At 38.3% G+C, this 26,511-nt stretch overlaps 2 protein-coding genes across 7 annotated transcripts in view; one reads left to right on the forward strand and one right to left on the reverse strand.

Moving 5' to 3' along the window:
* Positions 1-193: 193 nt before the first annotated feature.
* Positions 194-6,910, forward strand: LOC108882123 (2-epi-5-epi-valiolone synthase). The gene is made up of 5 exons (XM_018674429.2): positions 194-499; positions 1,134-1,764; positions 3,089-3,328; positions 3,442-3,694; positions 3,811-6,910. Exons 1-5 carry the CDS (start codon positions 372-374, stop codon positions 3,897-3,899), a joined length of 1,341 nt encoding a protein of 446 aa, XP_018529945.1. The 5' UTR covers positions 194-371; the 3' UTR covers positions 3,900-6,910.
* The window catches only part of LOC108882122 (microphthalmia-associated transcription factor), a 31,926-nt gene continuing 10,085 nt past the window's right edge, over positions 4,671-26,511 (reverse strand). For 2 of the 6 annotated variants that reach the window (XM_018674424.2, XM_018674427.2), the window contains exons 2-10: positions 22,554-22,791; positions 13,156-13,371; positions 12,937-13,032; positions 12,267-12,384; positions 11,826-11,918; positions 11,661-11,717; positions 11,416-11,491; positions 9,614-9,761; positions 4,671-9,037 (exon numbers count right to left, since the gene is read on the reverse strand). In XM_018674424.2, the coding sequence (XP_018529940.1) occupies positions 8,642-9,037; positions 9,614-9,761; positions 11,416-11,491; positions 11,661-11,717; positions 11,826-11,918; positions 12,267-12,384; positions 12,937-13,032; positions 13,156-13,371; positions 22,554-22,791 (1,438 nt within the window). In that variant the 3' untranslated portion in view covers positions 4,671-8,641. Of the gene's footprint in view, positions 9,038-9,613; positions 9,762-11,415; positions 11,492-11,660; positions 11,718-11,825; positions 11,919-12,266; positions 12,385-12,936; positions 13,033-13,155; positions 13,372-22,553; positions 22,795-26,511 lie in introns of all 6 variants that reach the window. The other 4 variants (XM_018674426.2, XM_018674425.2, XM_018674423.2 and 1 more) reach the window with 4 other exon arrangements.

Consider the following 26,511-nt stretch of genomic DNA (forward strand, 5'->3'; position numbering starts at 1 on the left):
ATTATGCATAATTACATTCTTTAAGTATAATTCCTATTACAGTACAAACAGAAACTTAGGTAACAATATCATTGTAAATAGATCTTTCACTTAAATTTGACCATGTGTTAATGCTAAGTCCATTAATTAAATATAAATGGTCAATCAGTTGCAATAGGCTACTCATTTGTTGTCACAGCCACACTCACCCAACAGAGCAAAGTAATCAGATGCCAACATGCGAGAGGACAGGAGCGCATAGTGTGGATGGTTATGTATGTTGAGCGACGGTCACGTCCTCACTACTGACATCCTTAATGTTTCCAGTGTCACTCCATAAAGTGTAACACAGTAGACTGAAGACATTTGGGAGACAGAGGAATACAGGGAGCATGTTTCCAAATAACAACTCCAGCCATTCACAGCCAACTAAGTTTAACCTGGTCCAAGTGAAAGGAACATGGATCAGACAAACTGAGCAGTGCCGACTGGCAGAGGGAAAGCTATCAGATGCTAAAATGTAAGTACTGAATGTAAAGTGATTCATATGCATTTAAATGGTTATTTTTATAATTAATTTGAGAAATTATTCTGTAATATGCAATATTAGTGGGTTTATACCACCATTCAACTGCCATTTGCCATTCAACTACATACGTTGAATGGCAAAATTAATCTGGCTGTCACACAAATTAATTAGCGCATACTGCCATGTAATGTCATGCAACCTTAATAATAAGTCTCTCTCTCTCTTAAAATAGGTTTGCATTTATAATTTGTTCACATTCATTGGTTGCACTGTATGTTTGTTATGCTGTATGCTTCTTAGCTATGCATTCATATGCTCCATGGGCTGGGGGTGGTGACATACCTTTCTATTTTAGACTGAGGTCACTCACATATGATTCATGTGCAGCAGTGGTGGAGGAAGCACTCAGATCACTTAAAGGCCCTGAAAATATATTTTCTTAATGTTTAGATCCTAAATGGAAAGACAGAATAGTTTGGATGTTTTCACATCATGTTTTTTTTTTTCCTGCACTCCAGTTTGAGGAGGCACATCCTGATTTAGTAAAATATTCATATGTATTTGAGCTTTGAACTGGAGCTAATATTTTTTTTTCTTTTGTTGCTTTATTGGGAATTATCTTCAGCTATGAGAACAAGTCAGAACATGGAGTTTCCTGGACAGTGGTCAGTCCCATCGTTTTTACCTACAGAGTCATTCAATGCAAAAACATACTGGATCCCAGAAATGACACGTTGCTCTGGGGTCACCTAGGAGATGAAGAGCTTAAAGGCACCATAAGTAACTCCAAACCTGTGAAACGTTTTGTTGTCATTGATGAGACTGTCAATCATCTGTATGGCTCTCAGGTTATTCGGTACTTTCAGGCCAGAGAAGTTGCGTACAAGATACTCCCTCTGCCCACCACCGAGGAGAACAAGTGTATGGAGTTAGTGACCAAGATCCTGGAGGAGGTTCATGAGTTCGGGATTGACAGGCGCTCTGAGCCAATCATAGCCATCGGTGGTGGGGTTTGTCTGGACGTGGTGGGTTTGGCTGCATCTCTCTATCGCCGGAGGACTCCATACATTCGGGTGCCAACCACTTTACTCTCTTATGTTGATGCCAGTGTGGGGGCGAAAACGGGGGTCAACTTTGCCGGTGGGAAAAACAAGCTAGGAAGTTACGTCCCACCAGTGGCGACATTCTTAGATCGGTCATTCCTCCAAACTCTCCCACCACGTCAGATCTCCAATGGGATGGCAGAGATGTTAAAGGTGCTCGTCACTGCATGATCATCGATGAATAGAGTGATCTTCCTGATGGTCTTGCATGTGATATCCCATAAACAAACGAGTGCGTGCAGTTTAACTTACTGCCAGCCATTTTTGAAAGCACAACATATGTTTTCAGACTGCTTTCCTGATTTCTAGGCAGACATAGGCTGCTGTTATTGTTGGTATGGGAGGAAAATGAGTGTGCTGAGAATATATTGATGTTATTGTGCATGGTAGTATCGTTGCAAACAAAAAAAAACAGCTTTCTTGTTCGTGCATTTAGGCTCAGAAAACAGATATTTGTCAGCTAAAAAGCCTTGCATTGACAAGCTACAGTATATTGCTGAGAAATGAAACTAATGTGAATTTGCTTTGTTCTCTTAGTCATAGGTCAGTAAGTATCATGTAGATATGTTAATTTGTGTGTACAAGTTGTTATCTTGTTTGCACAAGTTTAAAAAATATATCTTTCAGTACTTCAGGAGTTTTCCCACAACCCAGCAAGGAAAACACAATCAAAGCAGTTTCTTCTTGCAAGTGTAATAACAAGATTTGTAATACTGTAAACATTTGGGTGCCCTTATACAGTATAAGAGCACTCAAATGTTTATCGAGATGGATAATCTCTCTCAAGTTTCATATCTCTTGAAGCTGATTTTCTAACTGTGCTGAAATGACCTCAGTTCTTGGCAGTAAAGGCTAAATCCAGATAATTGCATTCGCCTATTTTTAAGAACTAATTTTAATTGATTTAGAAGTTTGCCCCACAGAAATTACCAGTGTCTACCAAACATACAGTATATAGTACAAGAGGTCAACAATAGCTGCATGTTGTAACAAAAATACTAATACTTGGTTTGCTAAAGGTCAACTGAGTTGAATCTCCCCAAGCTACAACTGTGAAGATGGGACCATTTGTAGTCTCACAACAGTCATGGTCAAGGCTTCCTCAAAAACCAATCAGTGTGGGTGAAAACCATGGCTCAAAGCTGAAACTTACCACCCCCCAAAAAAATACCAAACCCCTCTTGGTTTCTACTGAGTTCTGTCTATTGACATAAGACCCCTCCACTCAAAAGTTTTTTCATCATTACTTCACTTGGGTGTTTGAGCATCACTGTTCAGAATGTTTGTGCATTTTGACACTAGAGGTCTAAATTCTTATTCGCCTGCTGAAGGAGGAAAGTTCGTTTATGCTCCCCTTAAATCTGATGTGCACAGTTATGTACCTGCATGAGTATGTGACATCACAACTGTTAGGTGTGTATTTCTACTCTTACCTTTGTCTCAAACCAACCTCTGTAATTGTTCCATTTTACCTCAGATGGCCCTGATGAAGCACCGCAGCCTGTTTGAGCTGCTGGAGGCTGAGGGCGGGAAGCTGCTGCACACCAGGCTGCAGTCATGTGAGAGCAACAACAGCTCTGAACACGAAGACAGCTCTACAGCATCGACCCGCATCGCCATAGAAACCATGCTGGAGGAGCTGGCTCCTAACCTGTGGGAGGATGATTTGGACAGGCTGGTTGATTTTGGTCATCTCATCAGCCCTGAATTAGAAATGGTCGAGAAGTATTTTCTTTTGTGTTTCTGTTTTTGAGATATAAGCTAATGTAGAGTCGCTGAACTTGCCTAAATTTATGATTGTATACATTTCCATATCTTCTGACTGCGCAGAGAGTGTTGCCAGCGTTGCTCCATGGGGAGGCGGTCAACATCGACATGTCCTTCATGGTGTATGTGGCCCACCAGAGGGGGCTAGTGACAGCAGACGAGAAGGATCGCATCATCCGGTGCATGCTGGGCCTGGAGTTGCCTGTGTGGCACCAGGAATGCACTCTGGCCCTGGTGCAGAAGTCCCTCAAGGAGCGTCTGAAGCACTCTGCTGGCTCTCTGAGGATGCCTCTCCCAACAGGACTGGGACATGCAGGTAGAATAACACACCATAAAACCTGTCTGTCAACATTTTGACCTTATAAAATACAGGTGGAACACAATTTATCTGTGACATGAAATATGTTAATTTAAGTTTTTCTGATATTACAGAAATCTTCCATGACATGATTGAGGAAAATATCCTCTGCCAAGCTTACCAGAAATGGACTGATGAGCTTGCTTCTTCTGGAAACAAATGAAAACATCAACCATTTTATTTGTAACTTGAGATATATTAATGTTTTGCTGTATTTAACATTCATAAGTAGTTTATACATATTTAATAAATGATTACACACACACTATAATGTAGTTATAAGCAGATTTAAGCTATAACTCCTCCTGTGAGCACCCATAAGTGGAGGCTGTGTAAACACTAACAGTATTCAATTCAATTTTATTTATATAGCGCTGAATCACAACAGAAGTTATCTCAAGGCACTTTTCATACAGAGCAGGTCTAGACCGTATTCTTTAGATTATTATAATTATAGAGAGAGACCCAACAGTTCCCACAATGAGCAAAGTCTAGGTGACAGTGGCAAGGAAAAACTTACTTTTAAGAGACAGAAACCTCGAGCAGAACCAGACTCCAGGTGGGTGGCCATCTGCCTCGACCGGTTGGGCTGAGAAAGAGCGACAGGAGAACATAGCATAATGCAGATTCCATGTAAAAGTGGTATCAATAATACAGAAGGCGTTGAGTGGGGTTGTAGGAGCAGCAGAAGGCTCATCATCACAGATCACTCTACAGCTCCGGAGGCAGAAATACCTGCAGAAAGTGACAGAAGAGGAGAGAGAGAGACAAAAGAACACAAAACTATAGGAAAGGGAAGATATCGAGTTAGTAACATGTATTTATGGGATATCCTCATATCTGCTTACAACTACATTATAGTGTGTTATAAACCTTAATTAAGTTTGTATACTGGTTAAAAAATGTTGGAAGAAAAACACAACCTAAACCAACATTCAAATAAAACTTTTAATATTTCTCACAACATCGTTTCCACATTGAGTACCAATGAGTTTGAGTTCACTAATCTGAAACCAGTGTGTACAGTAATAATTGCTACATTCATCTCATATAAACTGTAACAATAAGAACAGTAGCAACATCAGCGGAGAACCTGTATGTGTGAACCACAGGGATGAGGATGAGCACAGAGGTCTAAATTGATCTAATATGGTTCTTCATTAGTGGTTTACCCATAATGTGCCATAATAATCAACAGTTGGAAGAGTCATTATGAGAAATCAGTCATAGTGATGGCTTTAAATTAAGTGCCGCCACCACCATGTGTAATGCTGATGTTCATTCTAACCAGTCACATTTCAGGGTTTAGATGATTTATCTGCTCCATTAGAAAAAAGCTGATCTGGGTTCAGTCAAAGGGCAATGTTACAGGCCTGTGTGTGTTGCACTATTAAGGCTCAGTACCTGGGATTGGTGAGACCATTAGGGTCATTTTGCAGTCCACTCAAGCTGTACTTCACCTATGACAAAAAGATTTTAAATCAGTCTCCACTTACTACCTTTCTCCAGAGCCTTCAAGGCATAGTGTACATCAGTGGGTAGTGTTTGCTCAGTGTTTCCCCATGTTAAATGTGAACACGTATATTGTTCACCTGTTTGTAGCATTTATAGCCTGATTGCCAGCATGCTGTAGGTATTGCTTATTATTATGAAGGTGAAACACCACTAACAAAGGTGCATCTGTTGAGCGGTTTATAGCTATTCACATCTTTATATAAACTTATTTTATATTTCATTTTGGCAACACATTTGGCAGTCATCACTGTGAATTACATTCACACTAATTTCAAAATGATTCTCAATATTCAGTACAACTTTGAAAAACAGTGTTCAGTGTAGAATTTATAACTTTATAAAGATAAAACAAAATACACAGCCAAAACATATGGAGTTCCTAAGCGTTCGTATTTTGAAATAAATAATCAAAAAGTGTTGTACAACCTTGAATTATGACATGGTGATATGTTAAAAGTTAAGGGACTGCCGATTTTTACTACATCTTGAGGATGATAAGACTGCCTGAACCAAATGTCATGGCAATCTGTCCAGTAGTTGTTCATGTATTTCAGTCTCGCTCACCAAAAATGTTGCCACCCATACAGCTGTGCGGCTAGTACGGCTAAAAATTGGACAATTAAATTGTGAAATAAATTTTTATAAAATACTACAAGTCAAATCATTGCTATGAAATGTTATTTCATCATTCTTATTTTAGTAGCGTGACAGTGATATACAAAACAAAAAACAGACGTTTGAAAAAAAAGGCACTTTCAAATAAACATTTCTTCACTGAAATAAAAACAAAATAAATAAAACTCTGCTGCTATGAGAATCAGAATGATAAAATAACATTCCATAATATGGATTTTAACTTACTAATTAATTTTGGAATTTAGTGGTTTGATTTATATGTTTTATTCTATTTACTTTCATGATTATTTTGTAATGCCTGTATTTATTCATTTTATATTTTACGCTTTGGTCTTGTGCTTTTTTTTTTATAGTGTTATAAGTCTTGTACTGACAAAATCCCCTTCCTACTGCTCTCTCAGGTAACTTAGCACTCCTCAGGTTCATCCATGAAGAACCAAACACCAATATAAAGATCAACAAAATGTTGCATCACTCCTCTTACATCACCAGGGTAACAGAAATAACTGTAAGGCACTTAAATCAATTAAAAAGATAATTACTTTGTTACTATTTTAGATTAGTTCATAAGGAGATCACATTGTCAAGACATGATGCTGCTCTACAGGCACAACTTCAACCATTGCATAGTTTAACAAAGTGGAGGCTGTGCTGTAACAGGGCTCTCAATGTATGGCAGGTAGTTATTAAAAAGGCATATGTATGCAATGTGCTACAACTGTTGAAAACAAATTGCTGAAATATACATCAACCATATACCATAAAGAATCTACAATCTCATACAATATCCTGTATGCATTTGAAAAGCCAAATACAATAGTTAGTTTATGCTTAGATACAAAAAAGGCAAACAAACCATATTTCAATTTACAGAGGTCATTCCAGTGTTTTTGACAATGTCATGCATTTCATACAAAATCCCAAAGCAATCTCCTTATACTCCATGGCAACATAAATGTTCATATAATGAAAAAAAACCTCCTGAATGTGAAATGTCATTGCAGTGATGTAAAAAAAAACAAAACAAACAAACAAAAAAAAAACCCAATAATTTAGGAAATGGACAATTGTAAAATCTGAGCACTTGAATCAAAATGTTTGAAGTATTACAATAAACTGTTTTACCAGATTTGTTAGTTTGATCACTATAGACAAAAATATATTAAAAACTGAATTGATTCATCTTTGTGCATCAATCACATATCAGATGTTTGTAGAATTATGTAACAATATTCAGATCAATAGAAATCAGCTTCTTCTGTGTATATGTCAGGACTACTATAGCCTTGATTGTGAGCTAAGAGTCTACTACTTTTGAGACTTTGCATTATAAAAAACATTTGAAGTTTGGTTTTGTTTAATTCTTTGTTTAAAGGTTGTCTATGTAACTTCTTGCTAATGTTGCATAGCTAACATTAGCATTACCATCTGTTTACTTCAGCCATTGTTGCATATAGAACACAAGAGGTTAGAATACGTTCTCTGGACAGCACTGCTTCTTCATCCTCTCAAAGTGGACTGAGAGCAGTCTGGATGCTAAGATGGGATTGGCCAATTAACACTGGTGTCCAGAAGTTCAGAAAGCTCTTGGCGAATAAGAGAATGAAGCTTGATGCTGAACTCGCAACATTTCATCTAGACTGGTAAGTAAACAACTGTTACTGCTAATTTTGGCTAAATAACAATAGCTAAAAACGTACATATAGCATCTTTAAGTAAAGTATTTACGTGATTTTGGCAGTGAGGAATGTATTGGTAATATATCTTGTACACACTGCTGGATCAATCAGCACTGAGTTGATAAAGTATGGTGGTGGTGAAACATGTATGGTGAATCTTGACCTTTCTCTCTTGTTACTGGATTGTTGTGCTGCATCTTGACATTATGACACTGAATAAAAGGAGTAAAAGACTAAAATTAGCAATTAATAATGCTGATTTTGTTCATTTAAATTACCTAAGAAGGAGACATTTTAGCTTAAGATTGTTTTAATGTGCTTTTATCTAATATCTCAGGCTCTTTTAAAAGCCTTGTTATAAATTAATTTTTAAGGGGAATGTGTACATAAAATCCTGTTTACAAAGATACATAAATAAGATCAAATCTACAAATGATTAATATTTGTCAAGGAAGAAATTTCAACTGGAAGACTGACACTCAGCTAACAGCCAAAACATGTGCATAGCAATACAACATCGATGTATACACATCTTAATAAGGCATTGGCACATTCAAGTTCAATCTAAGACACAAGGAGTGTAATGCACTATAGTAATAAATAGATTTTTTTCCTTCTATTATTGCTAGTGATTTAAAAAGCAGTGTTCATCTCACCACAAAATATCTACATTTCTGACCATGATTTATAACTTCCCTAGATTCTTTGGAATCAATAATAATAAACATAATCTAGCCTCTATCCAAAGATAAATGCATATTTTTTAAAATATAAAAACTTCTATTATTGTAACTCATTGTCATCAAAGTATTGATTAAAACAAACATACTTTAGAATCAGTCCTTGAAATCAAGGTTGAGGGCTTGAAAAGACAAAGATATCACAAAAAACTAACAAAAAAAAACATGAACAGAAAAGATTCAATACATGTAAACACGGGCAGGGGAGACAAACAAATGACACAAAGACGAGAAAGCCTCTCCAGCAGCTGAGAGTGAGTTAGCTACTGACAGGAACATGTGCAGCAGGATGGAGGGGTTGGAGATGCAGGTGAGGTGTCTTCCAGCAGGGGGTGCTAACAGCCCTGCTCATTCTCATCCATGCTTACACTGCTCTTGCGGCTGCTGTCCTTTGAGGTGTCTGGGGAGACGGACGAGAGCAAAGGGTCCCCCCCTCTCACCGGTGATAAGGTGTCTTCCATGAGGATGTCGTTGAGTTTGGAGCCCGGCTTGCTGTGAACACTGTAGTGGCCCTCAGGGAAGTTAGAGCGGCCTTCATTTAGCTCCAGGGTGACCGGTGGTTCAGGGGTGCAGGCGGGGTGGTGTTGGTGATGGGGGTGGAACGTGTACAGGTCCTGGTGACAGTCCTCCAGAGCAGGCTCCTGCTTGATGGTCCTGGGCCCGAGTTCAGCAGAGCAGAGCGCAGAGGATGCGATGGCCAGCCCATGAGCCCGGGCCTGCATCTCTAACTCCTGCAACACCCCCCAGAGACAGACAAGTTATTATAAATTACAGCATACTAATCCAGGGTTTTCTCCAGTTAATTGATTAGTGAAGACTGCTGGTGACGTTTGGTGGTGTTATGAAGACAGATCTGCCTGTGGCTGATTGAGCCTTGTGCCTCAACATTTCGCACTTGTAAAGACTTTTTCCTACTTAGTGCAAGACAAATGCACAATGTGACCAATCAATCAATGTCTGCTGAGCTGTATCACACTGGTCTTTGTCATGAATTTGTTACAGGATTATGGTATCAACAGACAGTTTCCTCCTTAAATACACTGCTGTGTCAGTTTGTGCCTCTGCTCTTTCTCCCTGACAATTTATATATTTTGTGCAAAAATTTCCTCTGATGATAGGGGAGGCACCCTTTATTTCATTTAAACTATTATAGTACACTCTGTGCACATGACACATATCGCAGTTTTCCTTTTTTAGTATTAGTTTATAATGATTGAATACTGTTAGCATGTAACTGGCATGGTTAAGACAACGTTCTCTAAGTCTGTGTCTCTACCTTCAACTTGGCTTTATTAAAGTGTGTTTACCTGTATCCTCAACATCAGATGTCGGTTGGCGTGCTCAAGTTTCTTCTGCCGATTCTCCAGCTCCTTTGCCCTCTGCTGCTCCCGCTGTAGCTTCCTGATGTAGTCCACTGATGCCTTCAGGATGGTACCTTTGTTCCAGCGCATGTCCCTGAAATTCAGAGGAGCCATTATTCTTCCATAAGATAAGAGAAAATGAACTTTGTTAATCTCATGGGGCAGAAATTACATCCTAGTCACTCAGATCTCACAGTTTTGATGTCAGACATTAAGCAATCATAAACCTCCAATCTGATTAGAGGTTTTCAGAACACACACTGCCATTTAAGCCTGCTCAGTCAAAAACGAGACTGAGGAGAAGAATGAGGACGGACAAGGAGCAAAGCTGCTGCTGCTGAGGTCACAGAGGTGACCAGCAGTTGTTAGTTCTTTGCAGAACTGAATGCTGCATAAGAAATAAATGTATGTAAAGCTCACTGAGGTCACAGGCAGTCATAAGGATGGCCCTGAGCTCTCAGCAGAACTGTAGGTTGTAGTGGAAGTTTTGCAGGGTTCAAATCGATTTTTACTGGACTAAATGGGAAAAATCCCTGTTACACATAGATCCTACTTTTCCATTATTATGCTGAGGGGTGTTGTGTTGCTGGATAAAAACTGAAAGTGCACAGAGGCCTTAAGAACAGGTTATAAAATCCATTTTTTTCTGACTGCACTAATGAATTTAAATTTAAAGTGAAGATTTAATGCTAATATTGAAAAATTCTAGTGCTAAAAAGCACAGATATGCTTGTATGTTGCTTGAATGTGTTATTATTTTAAGTCAGGGCTGTTTGTGAAAGGCAGTCTCTGTTTGTGTGTTTGTGGGTGTGAGAGTGGGTGGAGCTCCTAGCTGGGGTTTACCAAAACAACCATGGGTGGATAGACAACAAAGAACCAGAGCTACAGGCAAAGTCAAGGGGCAGTAAAAGAAAAAAGAGGGACCTTACAATGTTTCTTGTTTGTTTGTTTACTTTGATATCTTATGTAAAACCAGAAGACAAAATCCACAGAAATGTATTATAAAGTTCAGCTGAAGCTAATATGATGATTCAACAGAGAGTTACACAAATCAAGTGGATAACTTCAAATGTTACAGTCTTTTTGGTGCAAAATTCCCTCTGTGTGTTTCCTCAGGCAGTGTTTCCTCAATCAGCTGCCATAGAGGGATGGTAACACAAAGAGAGGACTTTGTGCTAAAACTTTGGAAGATACTGGCATGATTTGTCTAACTCAGACTGCTGAAGCCTCATATTAGCTTCAGCTGAACTTAAGGAATGAGGATTTTGTCCCTCATTTCTTCCATTTGTATTGCATTTGGGAGAGATCTCTTCACAGCAATTACAGCGACTAGTAGCTCTTTCAATGCACATACGGGCATGTGAGTACTGCTTTAAGATTGCCTGAAAAAATGTGTATCCTTAAATGCTCGGTCTCTGACCTAGAAAATAAACTTTCACACAACTGTTGCTTTTATTGAAGTTGTTGAAATAATCTATTCTACCGCACCCTATTTTTCATAATCTATAAAATGAGCTACTCACTTTAGACTGATGCCCATTCACAATAGCTAGAGGGTAAATTACACGTGTGTATGTATTGTTTCCACTTTTATTTTTATCTGCATTTCCATTTTCCTGCCTTTCCCTTAAGATTTCACTTTTTGAGTAACAAATGGCGAGTTTTGCTGTTAAAGAATGTTACTAATCATGGTTTTCAAATCTGTCTTAATTTAGAAATAAAGAAAGTGACTGAAATAGGTAACTTACGGGTCATTGGATTTGGGAATTAAAGTTCCCAATTCCTTGATTCGATCATTGATGTTAAACCGTCTCCTTCTCTCAACTACAGAACAAAAACAGAGGAGAAAAATTAGATTTGATGATTTTCTATAGTGTTACAATGAGTATAACACCATGGCAACCATAACCACATCTAAGTATTTCCAAACATTCACATTTATGGAGATATGTACCATATAATTAAGAGCAATTAAAGTGCAATTAAAACTTACTCAAATTATGGTTATCCTTCTTCTGCCTCTCCTTTGCCAGAGCCCTTACCTCAGCTTCTGAAAAACACATTTTGATTAATCAACAAAATCAACATTGCAGTGCAAGTATGAAAAAAATGTGCAGCAGCTAACTTCTACATTTTGAAGCTCATTAACCACACGTACCCACAGGGAACCCTTCAGGCCTTTGATAGTTGTCAAATTTGCCACAGGATCCAGACTTATCCAGCATATGCATGATGGCCGGGGATTGTGAAACTATGTGATAAATGATGTTGTTTTCAAAATCAAAATGTACAGAGTAGATGCAAATACATTGAAAAAAAACATGTCAGTCATGTACAATCAACATCCCCACATTGAGAAGGACTACAAGAACTGCACTAATTGTAAAATGCTATAATGTGGGCTCAACAAAGGCCTGGAGAGTAGAACTTTGCGTGTATTGTTAGAGCCTTCATAGTTTCCATGCAATAGAGAGGCTGAATGTTACAGTTAATTTTCACAGCTCATGGATCTGTAAACATTTGATAGATTTGTTCTCATGACAGAAGCCAGGCATTTAAGTGTTTTATGTCTCTCACTGTGACAGATTGTGGTGCTTACCAGAGTATTCCCTTTTGATGTTGGGCAGGTTGGCAGGGCAGGAGTTGCTGATGGGCAGACCTTGCTGGGACATACCCTGATTACCATACATGTCCATGAGGTTAGCAGGCACGGGGATCTGAGGGGACACAGCGAGGACATTAAGTAATGATCTCTCCCTCCTGCTGTACAGATGCTAATCAGCATCACAGGATAAGCATGATGGGAAGGGCGCTGACATAGAACAGGTCTTTTATGTAGTGAGAAAAGCTTAACCCATGTTTTATTATGCAAATAGCCGTGACATCACTGTTAAAGGAATAGTTCAACATTTTGGGAACTTTTTTTGCTGAGAGTTGAGAGTTAGCCGAGAGGATTGATGCTGCTATTTTATCTGTGCTGTAAATGTGAAGCTATAACTTAGCTTAGCATAGCTAGCCTGTCTGTGTCCAAAGATAACAAAATCCACCTTCCAACACTTCAAAAACTCATTAAATAACAAACTATCTATAACTATCTATCTTTAAATTTGGACTAACAGCCAGAGATTGTTGTAGAGTGTAACATAAATTGTTTATAGTTTTTACCCCTCAACACATCAAATCAAATACCCTCATGGTGCCTTTAGAAGAGTGAAGTGTGTGGTCTATTTGCAGGGCTCAGGTTTGGGAACACTGAAACGCAGACATACCGTATTAGCCATCTGAAGTCCTGGGTCCATCAGGCCAAGGATATCATCACTGTAACTGGACTCCAGACTAATAATGTCATCAATGACATCATCCATCTAAAACAAAAAGACATTAAGGGGTAAAGGATGTATAGATGAGTATGATTAAATGAGAAAATTTTTTTTAAAAAGGCACATTCCTTGTGTCATTGTGAGATATGTCTGAATTAAACCAGTCACCTCTTTCTCGCAGTTAGAGTTCAGGGTCAGTAAGGCCATAGGGCTGTTGGGGGCACTGTTGCCCGGCCCTGGCGGCATGCCCCCGTGGTCAGAGGACTGGTTGGGGCAGGGCAAGCTCAACGCCTGAGAGCCAAGCTTTCCCAGGTACCGCTTCACCTGCTGCTGCTGGGAGCGCTGGATGTGGTATTTTGTTGGGTTCTCCAGGTGAGTCTGGACCTAGTGATTGAGAGGGAGTGAAGGAGAGAGCAGAGAAGGAAGAGAACAGGGGAGGAAGGTGGGAAAATTAAATATGCATCAGTGTCAGGAAACATACTGCATAGATATGTGTTGATGGTTACAGGCAGCTCATTAGAATTAATGCCTGTATAGAAATAAATCATAGAAATATACACCTTCTTCATACTGACAAATGAAAGAGGAAGTTCATTTCAAATAACTTTAAAGTGCAACTATATCATTCTTGTCATATTTTATGTTTTTTGGATCTGTGCTCTTAAAGTTGTCTTTACTTGATTAAAACAACTCTAAATATACCTCAAAGCCTTGCCTCTCCCTAGTATTTCACAGTACTGACTATAATATTAAAATAAACTTGACACAGATTTCAGCCCCTACGATGCATTATGCATTTTTCTCTTTTGAGAGGCTGTCAAGAGTTGTTATCTCAAAGAGCCTCAGAAGTAAACATTTTCTACATATCGCTATTCGGCTCGACTACTCTCTGCTCTTCTACATTCAGAGTCCACATATTTTCCGCAGCAGAAATTACACACACACTTGTCTCTGCACTCCCTGGTTATGGATAAATTTGATTTCTGTGGATCATTAATCCCCACACAGCATTAATGATCCAGGAAAGCTACTCTGGAGGCAAATAAACAAACTTCAGAGACAGTGTTTGTCAAGGCTGAAACATTTTTTAAATGGAGCAGAACCGGTCTGTTCCAGCTCACAGTTAAAGAGTCTATATTTAAACCTTCCTGTGTTTTGTCTGAATTTGTTTTTGATGCAACAATGAAGATGGTCCATGGTTTGTAAAACAAAGACACTATAGGTTGTTAATCACTAAATGTAGATACATAACACATTCATCAATGCTGACGACACAATTGTGCTGGCATTAATACATACATTTGGCATGTCATGTTATTTTACATGTATGGTAGCAATTATATATATACTCTCTCTCCTAAAATGACAACACTAATTTTAAACATACCTCATAAGGTTGATATCCAAGCATCTCAAGCATCATGTGCTGTAAACTGATTTGTCCAATTTAAAAACAAAAAACAGCAACAACAACAAACAAAAAAGGGTTCAACTTCTGTGTCTAACTTCTCTCTAACCTAAGAAGTGCTTTAGCTGCTTCCTTCTTAGTTGCACCAGAGGACTAAGCTGGCTTGCATGAGGACAGACACATCCAGCTCATCTTTTAAAAGGCAAGGAAAGTAATTAGTTATGCATGTCAAGGAATCTCAGCATAATACAATGAGCCTTTTCAAATTTGTGTTGTTTTATGTAAAATCTGAATTTATTCCTTTATGGTGTATCACTTGATGTCAGGATGTGGTGCTTACAGTTAGCGCCTTTGTTTTGCAAGGCCACCTCTTTTACTGAAACTTGCCTGGGGCTGTTACTTAGCCCAATCCACTTCTTTTTTTTTTTTTTTAACCCTGTGGAAGCTTAGCATGTGTTCCCAGTTCAACACAGCACAAAGAATAAAGTCTGTTACATTCTTGTTTGTCTGCAGCTCGCCTCTCCTCGTGTCTCTAAATGACATTTTTAATCGGCAACAACAGGCATACTGCATCTCAAAACCAATGAATAACAGCCTCGGCTGCTTCATTTTTTAAAAACTGATGTGTTTGTTCTGTTTAACCCCAGAGGATTTGGGTTCATTAACGAAGCTGAGGAGGTCACAGGCCCTAAAAGAACTCTTAGCTACCTCTGACATTTCCTCTGCTTCTGTGCAAACTCCTTGAATCTGCACACAACACCAGACTGTTGAAATCATATGGTTATTGAATGGATACAAAAAAATTAATGACTAACAGCGACTTATATTCCATGACATATGGAGCATTATCTGTCTTAAAACAAGTCCATGTGCAAGACCGTAGTCATGCAATGGAACATTTGAATTTTATTACCATTCAAAATTAGTTATTTTTTCTTAGGACAGTGAAATATATACTGGTGACCTGGTTTAACACTTGTCTTACGTTGCCTAAGAAATACATTTACTTCTTATGCAACATGCACTTAGTAGTCAGTTTATTTGGCACATCTGTACAGTCTAATGCAATCCAATACAACTGTTCTGCCATTGTCTAATTTTATGTTTCTTATAATGTTCAGTTTGGTCATAAAAGTGTTAATCACATTAAGTTCATAGTGATGTGTTGTACTGGTCTGCATTATGTTCAGAAGTGTTTCTAATACTCATGCTCATCTCCTGTTAACAGTATTACTCTTGTATTAGATTGTGCAGATGGATCTTTATATATTATTAAATCCATCAGTTCAGGTTATCTGACTGATTCTCTCTCTGTGACTGTCAATTTTTTCCTCTTCTCAACTCAACAGGGACTCTTTCATGCTCAGATACAATGTCATTGTTCTGCAGGTGATACTCATGTGAGGTACATTACCATGCAGTATATCCTGCAGGTATTACTGAGATCATGTTGGGTTGTAAATCGTCATTACAGGGTTGTAAAGTTGACACCACTGAAGGGGCATATTTACAGCACATCAGTGACACATTAAGAAGAAGCATATCACACTTTGGGCCAATGTGCAAAGGAGGGAGGTTCATTAGTGTTGGTGACTAATAGAATCCTTTAGTCTTTACCTTGTACTCATTATGGTGTTGCCATCAGCATTCAGACATTTTTCACATTAAAAACTCAAAAAAATCATATGCTTTATACACTATGAACCATAGTAGAATTGATCCTGAAACTAGCAGAGCATTTGGAAACCTAATCCAGATGGATATATATATAAGCCATTTATGAGAAACCCACAAACTGTGATTACTGCTGGTTGCCAGCTATGCCTTTTATCAACTAAACTTTGACTTTTAATTCAAGCTGATGTTACTCTGCTGCAAAAGTTGGCCCAGTGCCTTGAATCTAACAAATAAATCTCTTCATTATTTTCTCATTTTAAAATTTTTATTTAAATTTCTCTTTCATATTGTGTCTGTGTTTTAGGTCTGTTCATTTTGTCTTTTATCAAGTATACTTAGTTACTTTATGGCTGTAACTAACAATTATTTTCTTTTTTTTTCATTTGAGCTATAAAGTATTTTTAAAAAGTAAAAAAAATGCTATAACAATTTCCCAAAGCCCAAGTTGACATGGCCTACATTCAAATAGTTTGAATGTATGACTATCAGTCCAAAACCCAGTTTTATTTTAATATCATATGAGACAAAGAAAATGAGAAAATATTCACATTTAAGAAGCTGGATGTAGTGAATGTGTAAATTAATCATTTCTGCTGTTTTACTTTTGAACAAAGGGCAATGTAGCAATCTCTCTCTCTTGTTCTGTAATCATATCCGACACAATCACAACTGCTCTGATATTTTTTCCTCCAGTCAAAGTGACATCTTTTACTTCACGTCAGTCTCTGTTATAATATGGAAATGAACATTGTGAGAGAAAACACTTGTGAGAAAACATAAATAAGAAAATCCTGTCAGTCTCATCAGTTGGTTCCTGCCACACTTTAGCTATTCCCATTGACCTTGAGGATTACTGAGCATAATGTCTGTCTCTGTATAGGAACATTAACCATTTTACAACAGCTGGGTTTGAGGAAAAAGGATAATCAGAGCTGCTTTAGCAACTGCAAATTTTGTTATTTATCCTGCTCAGTCTCTCTGAAGGTAGTACAGTAGAAAGTCGAAAGTACAGTTCTATTTAACATAATATATTAACATACTAACATATGCACACATTTCTGCTTCTTCAAGTTTGTGGTTTAACTGCTTGGTGTAAACTGATGAATTAATAATAATCATGACATGCTACACACAAATCTTTTGGAGTTTTGTCAAATACAACAAAAAAATTTCTGTGAATACCTGAATTAAGTCAGTTAAGCCAGGTCAAAGGCTCTGAAAATACAGCTACACAAACATCTCCAGACACAGGATGAATACAGTAACAGGCTGATATTTATACTGCTAAAAATATGCCTCTCATTAATTTCAGAGCCACATGCTAGCCAGCGCATACTGTATGCAGTAGCAGAAAGTGATATTTACTGACATTAAGTACATTTACTCAAGTACTGTATCTGAGTATAATCTGAGGTACTTGTACTTTCCTTGGTTATTCAACCTTTTGTTACTTTGTACTTTGACTTCACTACATTTTGGAGAGAAATATTGTACCTTTTACTCCACTACATTTATCTTACAGCTGTAATTACTGTTAGTTTACAGATAAGATTACATTGAATGAAACATATAATGAGCTCATAAAATAAAATGCAATAAACCAGTTGTGACCCCTTACAAAAAAGCAATACCTAACTGGGGCCCCTTGTCACATTTCTGACATCTGTGAGTTGTTAGCTGCTCTGTCAAAGTGTGATTTCATTTCTAACCTCCTCAGTTGGTTTAATTAAAATAAAGGCCAATGGGGGAAAAACTGTATAATATTAGATTATTTTAAAACATTTATGTATCATTATGCAGATTTATATATCAGACTGTGTTTTTCCCATCTTTCCTCTCCCATTAATCAGCTCAGCTTATCTGGTGACCTTTTGGAGGGCCAGACCCCTTGGCTGGGCACCACTGGACTTAACTACCAAACTATATTAAATAAAGTAGTTACAAATGCAGTTACAATAGTAAAAATATTACTTATTATTATTATTGTATCAGCATCAACTATCTAATAATGTTGTATGTGCCAGTCACAGGGGTGGTTTTTCTACATTATGAGTGCCTTTAATTTTGATACTTTGAGTACATTTTGCTCATACTACTACTCCATTTTTATTTAATAGGATATTAAAAACTTTTGCTTGTAACTGAGATTTTTTTACATTGTGGTTTTGCGTTCCATAAGTGTAGAAGTTGTAACCACTACAACCCCAGCATTATTGAAATAAATCTTATTTTACCACAAAAAGAAATGCAAGTATCAAGAAAGGTCAAAAAAGAAAGAGAATTTCTGAAGCAGAAATATGTTTTTTTCCTGATTCCCTATCCTGTTAATCATCTCACGGCCCTTTCAGATTCATCTTGTGACCTTTTGTGTTGTCCCAGACCCCCGGGTTGGAAACCACTGCAGTATGCCAACATGTACAGTCATATTTTTGTTAGGCACAGACACAAAGACCCACTGACTCCATCTCTCTTCTCCTATTGTCTCTTGTAAATTCACAAATCCACAGAACTGACAGCTGCCACTGTCTAAAAATAGAAACAAAGAAAAAGAGTAACAGTACAAAGAATTACTGTAGGAGCTCCATACAACTGTCTCTCTTGCTCTCACACCAAGAATAGAAACAAAGAGGTCAGTGAGGGCATCATGTGCACAAGACAAAGTCAAAGGTGCCCCGTTAAAAAATACAACTATAGAAACCTAGTATTACAGTATAAACAGATGTGAACTGTTGGTCTTAGTCTTTACATGTTCTGAATCATTCTCTGTAAATTTTGTTCAGAGCTGAAAGATAAGTTGATTAATGGGTTCACTGATCAACAGAAAATAATTAGGTAAATGATTAACTGATTTAATTTTTAAAGCAAAAATTCACTGGTTCTCAAGTGTGAGGATTTGCTGCTTTTCTTTGTCTCATATATCAGTGAAAAATGTTTTGATTCTGGCCCTTAGCTGAACAAAAACAAACAGTCAGAATACATTGCCAAGATCCAACAATTCATCATTTATTGGAGAAAATAATCAGCAAATCAATCGATTATGAAAATATAAATAGTCATTAGTCGCAGGCCTAAAACGATCAAGTGAATGGTAAATGGTAGACCCTAAAGATATTGTATTTATTTAACCATCAGTCAGTCTTATCTTTACATTAAAATAAGCATCAGTGCTTTTCTGCAGCTTGTTTTTGTCCTCAGGGATTTCCTAAATTATCACACATAATTAGATGATCTCACTGGTCTGCGTTCATTGAAGCCCCCCCGGAGGCCCACAGACCTCAAGCTGGAACATCCTGGCCTTGTCGATATATACTGCAGCTTTTGTTATAATGAACTGTTCTGGGGGTGAAAACTGATCTGACTCTGACTGCTATTGGGTCTTTGTAACTGTACATCAAGTATGTAAAAGATGTCTAAAGATGGTAGTTTTCATATGTAAATATTGGTCTTACATCCTGTAAGGGTCCTAGATACACTGAGATACTTTATGAATCATTTAGTCCGTCAGGTTGTATAAAAGCCAGTGAGCAGAGACAGAGAGAGATCTTAGAGCCAACAGACAGGACTTGAACTTTATTTTGCCCAGCTTCACTTAATGTGCTCTTTCCAAAATACACAGTTTGGAAATGTGATATGAACTGCTAGCTCACAGCATCTGCAACCACAGCAAACAAGACATCTTGTTGTTTATCAGCTCCGATTTAGCCATCAACAGCCCCGAGGGCCTCTGCAACATAACCCCCAAAAGAGTCAGAAACACTCTGCAGAAACACACACAAAGCGTCCCGCTGTATTGAGAGAGGATGCAGGGTGAGAGCAGAATGACAAACGCTGATTTGTATTTTTTTTGACTTGTATGCTTTGGGCCCTACCAGGATACATTAACAAGAATGCCCCCATTAGCTACGCAGACTAGAAGAATAGGCCACTTTGTCTCACAGTTAAGCTGTTAACGTGTACTCTGGAACTCTGCAGACAACAACTGTGATGCTAATGCAAGAAGCTACATCAGAGCAACCTGTGGTCTTCTCCAACTCTGACGTTTTGTCATGCCATTATGCAAAACGTTGGCAAATTACCAACGTAGTGCAAACCATGTGTCTTTAAAACGTAAATGTTTTGTTAAAATTAGCATAAATGCTCAGAAAATAGGTTCTGACATTGTTGTTTGCAGTTTTCTACACTAACAATTTACAGATACAAGGGCCAGAAAACTGATTATAAATAACTATTACTAAAATTATTTAGCAACATTGAGCAGTGTTGACAGAAATGCACTGTACACTTAACTTCATGAAACAAACGTGTAAAATTTCACAAAATTCCAACAAAATTATGGAATAATCTTGTGTTTGAGATGAAATATTACAAGTTAAATGTCTTGTTGAATCAATTAACAAATCCAAACTGAAATGAAATACCTGTGTGTTATCTTTATATACTTTCTGATGGTCACGAGCTACGCTGCCTGTATAATCCAAAAGAAATGTACATTTTGTACAGGGTTGAAGAGCACTTTGTTCTTTTCATGGCTCCATAAATCCTTTGAGGAAAAAAAAAATCTATAAATCATTTTTTAACCCTTTTAGGAAGTTATCCTACATAAATTTCAAAGCAGTGTTTTTTTTCTCTTAAATATGCCATGGAATGAAAGCAGCAGGGGCTAATTACGAGCATTCTTCACTGAATTAGCGTTCGGTGTGTGGTAAGGCTGTGTTCGCCTTTGTCTTGATCCCTAAACTGATCCTTTACTTATTCCCCAGAAGGTCAGAGGTCACTTGGTTAATTAAGGGTCCAATCAGTCTTTAGATAAACTCATCTGAGCTTAATGTTTGCACTTTTTGAGGTCCAGCAGCTCTGCCTGGTACCCCTGAGCTTTGTGTGGACTCTTGCTAATCTACCCACAGACAGGGGAGCAGGTTAACCCAGCTCAACAGCGCCAAGCTGGAACGGCCTTTTCATTTGAGGGCTTCAGTCAATGAAGAATGTCTGTAAGCTCTCGCCAAAGCAGAGAAAAAACTACTCTAACTTGATGTATTGTACACAGGGCAAGGGTTTGGGGTGAGGGGAGTCCTAAACCTCTCAAAGACCAGATTATGGAGAATAAGTAATGTTTATGCTGCATGAAGAGGGCAATGTTTTCAATAGATATACTGTATGTGTCCTTCGCTGCTGGCCCATGCCACACACATCCAGGGTGATGAAAGTGTGGCTGAGCAAGTAACCATGAAATCTTTGAATGTGTTGTGGATGGATTTAGTTCAACAAAGATTACTCAACAGCTCACAGTGTATCAGTATTTTTAAGTGATGCAGTTAGAACTTTGATGTACTCTCCAATTAAACCTTGTTTCCACTGAAGGGTCTAAACGAGCCTATTTAAGCCTATTTAATATCATAAACAATTCAGATTTAGTTCGGGCACTGATGTAGTTTAATGATGTGTAGATACTGGATAGATCCTGAAAGTCAAGATTCCCTGAAGTTTGTTTTCAAGAGATTGCAGTCTTTTCAAAAAACTGAAAAGCTCTTGAAAGCTTACTTGGGATCTCCTTTAGAGAAATGCAAAATCTCAAACACATGAAAACAAGCACGAATAAATGGACAAGCACGTGTCATCATGACAAACTCCAGGTACATTCACATCAGCGTCATAATCAAGTAAAAGCCACAGTATACAAAACAGTACAGACACAACACTGAAGTAGGAGCGACTCACTAAACTTTTTTTTTTTTGGTCAGGAACACTTAAAAAAATCCTTAAGATCTTTGTACTGTACTTTTTATACTGTAAATCACCAAATCAAGGGAAAACGTACTAGAAAAAAGAACAGATCTGACCACAGAACAGCAACAAAACAGATATTCGCAATCACAGATAAGTAAGGTCAGCGGCATGCAGCACAGCTCAACGCATTTCTACTGCTATTTCATTAAGATTACAACCTTTCTGAAAACACATGCAGAAGACAAACAGAAAAAACTCACCAAAGTGCCTTGTTAAAAAGCACCCACGTACACAACAGCGTCTACTCCTACAGAAAATCTTAACAGTCTCCTGTCCCTCGGACTGCCAGGGAATCAAAGCTATGAAAAGATGTGAATGTAGCTGAGCAAATAGGATTAAAGATGGCTAAATCCAAATGGCTGGAAGCACAGCATGCATTAAAGAGGAATTCTCTCAGGAAAGATAATCCCCATATACGCATTTTAACACACTTCACTCACTCCTGAGTTTTTTTTTTTTTACACACACAGTCATAGTAAAACCACGATTGCCTGACTGTCCACACACGAGTCAATAAAACCTATAAATACAGCTCCGCTTAGCCCTCTCAGACTGCAACAGTGACACATGCAACTACTAATTTCAGAGATGGAAACTTTGTACATATACTGTAATAATTTTGACATCCTGATAATCACACGTGGCCATATTCCCTCGTCTTCCCTTGCCGTCACAAACCATAACCCGTTTTGCTTACCTTCAGCACCTCCATCGGTACCTGTGCTGCAGGCGGCAAACTGACAGGCACGCTGACATTGATGGCAGGGGTCTGGGCTGCTGTGGTTTGTGGGTACTGGGAGGCCTGTTGTCTCTGCTGCTCCCGCCGCTCCTGCTCCTGAAGCTGCTCCCGCATCAGCTGTTGCCGCAGCAGGATGCGTGATGTCATGGCCGAGGAGCTCAGCGGGGGCTTAGAGGAGCCGTGCTGGTCCGACGGGCTGCTGAGGAGGGGAGAGAGAGAGAGAGAGAGAGAGAGAGAGAGAGAGAGAGAGAGAGAGAGAGAGAGATGCCAGATGAATGAGCACAGATGGAGAGAGTGCAGGTGTCAAGAAAGAGAGGGAAAGCAAAAGGAGGGAGAGGAGAGGAGGTGAGATGAAGAGGGGGGAAAAGAAAGAGAGTGATAACAGAGAGAGGGTAGAGAGGGGTCAGACGGGGAAAGAGAGGTCAAGCAAAAGAGACAAGAGAGAAGGACGATTAGCAGAGGAGGTAGAAAAGGATGGAGGGAAGGCAGATGGAAGAAAAGGTTAATATGATGAAAGAAAACTGACTGTGAGGATGACTGCAGGGGCAGAGATCAAAAGAAAATTTTTAACTGTAGTGCTGCAACAACTAGTCGATTAATTGATTAGCTGATTGAAAGCAGATTAGGCCACTAGTTTGATCATCTTTTAATAATTTCAGTCATTTATTAAGCTTCCACATTCTCAAATATGAGGGTTTGCTGCTTTTCTTTGTCATCTATGATAGTAAATGTAATATCTTTGGGGTTTGGACAGTTGGTTGGTGATCTGGGAAACTGTAATGACCATTTTTCACTTTACAGATTGGGAAAATAATTATTAGTTACAACACTATTAGAAATTCAGTATCAAAGATTTAAGTAAAATGCAATTTCAAACCATCTTATTCTGATGGTTTTGGAGGGCAAACAGCAGCTGCTGCGCTCACAGCTTTTTTACACACAACAAAAAGAGGAACATGTTTCACAAAAGGTTGCTTCAGTTTTCCCACTCTCTTAAATTTAGACGGCTTCTCCCCAGACAGAGTCCTGCAGTCCTAAAATAGAGAGACTCTGCTGAAGCAGAAGTTGTCGGGATGAAGCCTTCATCGAGTGAGTGATCCTTTTGATAAGACTCAGTAAAACGTCTGGCCAATCCAGCTGTGCAGTAATCGCACTAATTAGCCAGCGGAGTCAAACACAGCTTTGGTCTACAGCGTATTCAGTGGGTGTTGAGCCCTCAACATACCATAATTCTCCCCTCCCCAGCACTGCATATAATCTCATTGTCTGACACCACACCCACTGAACCCTGCACAAGAGCAAAATTATGTTTTTTAAGATTAATATAAGAAGTTCCATGCATTTCTGAAGGCAATGTTGAAGCAAAATTGCTAATTACTGATCCTGGATAAATCAATTAAATAGTAGATTTGATATGACTGTATTGCAGCAGAACAAAGACTGTAGCTTGTTCTCTGAAAGTACTGCAGCAGTTTGGGTCTTTCAATCCGACAGCAACTTTTTTTGGGGGTGGGGGGTTCTTTGAACTTCACCCAATACATATAATAAAGTTTGGTGTTCATATGCATAATTCCTTTGTCTGTGTGACTTTCGGCAATTGTATTTCCTTTCATCCAAGAAATTTCAAACAAAGGTCACTGGATCTAATGCTAAAACGGCTTTTATTAATTTTTCATTTCCACTGCCAAAACTGAATCCTTTGATTCTCCTGTCTCAGTTTAATCTACTTCATTGTTTGAGCGTTTGAGTTTCAGCACAACAGTAGTTTAATTTCCTTCCTATTCTCCAGTTACAAAAATAAGAAGTTCAACTGCAGGCAAAATTACCACAACAATTTTTATTAAACTAAAGCTGACAGAAGTAGATGGTTAATTCAGTTATTGGCAGTAATTTATCATTTGTCATTTTTAAGCTAAAATGCCACTGTTGCCAACTTCTCAAATATCATTATTTGCTAGGTTTCTTACATAGCCTGGTTTTGTCCTGTTGTCAATCAAAACAGGAATCTAGAATTCTTGAACTGTGATGTAGAAAGTCATGATGGGTATAATTAAATAATCAAGAAAATAGTCAACAGATTAACTGATAATGAAGATAATCGTTGGCTGTATCCCTAGACTCCTGCTCCACTACATTTCAGAGAAAAACACTGTATTCTGCTGCACTATATTTATTTTACTGATGCAGTTACTTTACAGATTGAGATTATAATTATTAATAGAAAATTTACAGAATAAATGATGATGCATTATTATAGAATATCAGTTACTTGGTTGCAAGTTGTATACCAGTGCTACCCAGGTGTATATAAAATAGTTAATATTAGCCCAGTGTTTATCAGCTGCAACTCTAAGTGATGCTTCCAGAGATTATAATAATAATACAGTAATATAATAATCAAATTTGATGTATCAATTATCCATCCATCCATTACATATACCACTTATCCTTACAGGTAATGAGGGGACTGGAGCCTATTCCAGCTGACATTGGGTGATAAGTGGGGTATACCCTGGACAGATAACCAGTCCATTGCAGGGCCAACATATACAGACAAACAACCACACTCACATTCACACCCACGGGGAATTTAGAGTCACCAATTAACCTTACTTGCATGTCTTTGGACTGTGGGAGGAAGCCAGAGTACCCAGAGAGAACCCACACAGGCACAGGCAGAGCTGCATCAATTATAGCAATTCAATAATATATATTATTCTGGATTTGAGATAGAGTACTTTAAATACATTTGGACACTAATATTCAAATAGTTTTACTTCAAGGCATCCTATAGAGTTTTTGACCACTATTAGCACCATAGTTTTGATTGTATCATACACGCCAGCACACAGGCACAGTGACTGACTCCTTACTTTGCTGTCTCATGCTATTCCACTGATCAACAGTTGATGGCAGTAATGCACAACATCTACAGAAATGTGCCAACAGAGGCAGTGAAGAAGTAGAAGACTACTAGCAAGTAAACACAGAATTAAACAATGCAAGATTTGAAATATTTAAATCCATAGATAATGTGTTTTGGTGAAAAGTACTGAATGTCAATATAACTATGGTTTGGCAACTTTAAGAAGTGACTGCCACTGACAAACTCCCCTGCACTTCACTTCATTCTGTTTACTTTGGTAGGGGTGGATGTAAGTGTAGAAAAAACAAAACAAAAATACCTTTTCCCTCATCCACACGCAGATATTAATTTCACCACTTCTCTGCTTCTTTCACACTCCATCACATAAATCATGTTTTGGAAAACACATCAATCAGTGAAGGATGGTTCTCTTTCACTTTGCTTATTCCTGTCCTAGTGATTTTGACTCTTATTAAAGAGTACAGCTAAACATATTCAACTTGGCTCAGAGTGTAAAAATGTAAACTATCAAGTGTTAAATATCTCTGTGCAGGAAGCTTCTTTCACAGCTTTGTATCTGTTCCCCTCTCAACTTTACACCAAAACACACACCATTGACAGGCTACGCCCCTCAGTCTTACAGTTCGAGTTTTAATAGTTGTGGCAATGACACATCTGATCAAAACATCTTCACACCCATCCAGGCAATCTGAGCGCAAACACATTCGCTGTCACCTCACACACAACAACAACCTGAAGGTGTAGCAGCACTTCCAGGAATAAGAGAGGATTCACCAGCCTCTGTCTTCACCTCACGAGACTCAAGAGTCGGCAGTGTGAGAGAAAACACAGGCACACACATGCACTGCTCAGAGTCCACTGTGCTGTTAAAGGACACTTCAGCAAAGATGGCTGAAGGAGGACAGAACATTAAAGTTAAAGTTTTATATCTGGTCCATGACTTAAACAGCAGCCTCGTCAGTTACTCAGTAACATGCTGTTGTTTCTGAGCACACAGTCCCCAAAAACAACTTTTACACTACATTGTAC

Source organism: Lates calcarifer, linkage group LG6 (genome assembly GCF_001640805.2).
Source record: "Lates calcarifer isolate ASB-BC8 linkage group LG6, TLL_Latcal_v3, whole genome shotgun sequence".
In the NCBI taxonomy this organism is placed as follows: domain Eukaryota; kingdom Metazoa; phylum Chordata; class Actinopteri; family Centropomidae; genus Lates; species Lates calcarifer.

What these genes read in the sequence shown, in the direction of transcription:
- LOC108882123 (XM_018674429.2), top strand. Translation starts at nt 372, where the DNA reads ATGTTTCCAAATAACAACTCCAGCCATTCACAGCCAACTAAGTTTAAC. An exon ending in TCAGCCCTGAATTAGAAATG is followed by an intron (nt 3,329 to 3,441) that starts GTCGAGAAGTAT and finishes CTGACTGCGCAG; the next exon opens with AGAGTGTTGCCAGCGTTGCT. An exon ending in AACAGGACTGGGACATGCAG is followed by an intron (nt 3,695 to 3,810) that starts GTAGAATAACAC and finishes CTGATATTACAG; the next exon opens with AAATCTTCCATGACATGATT.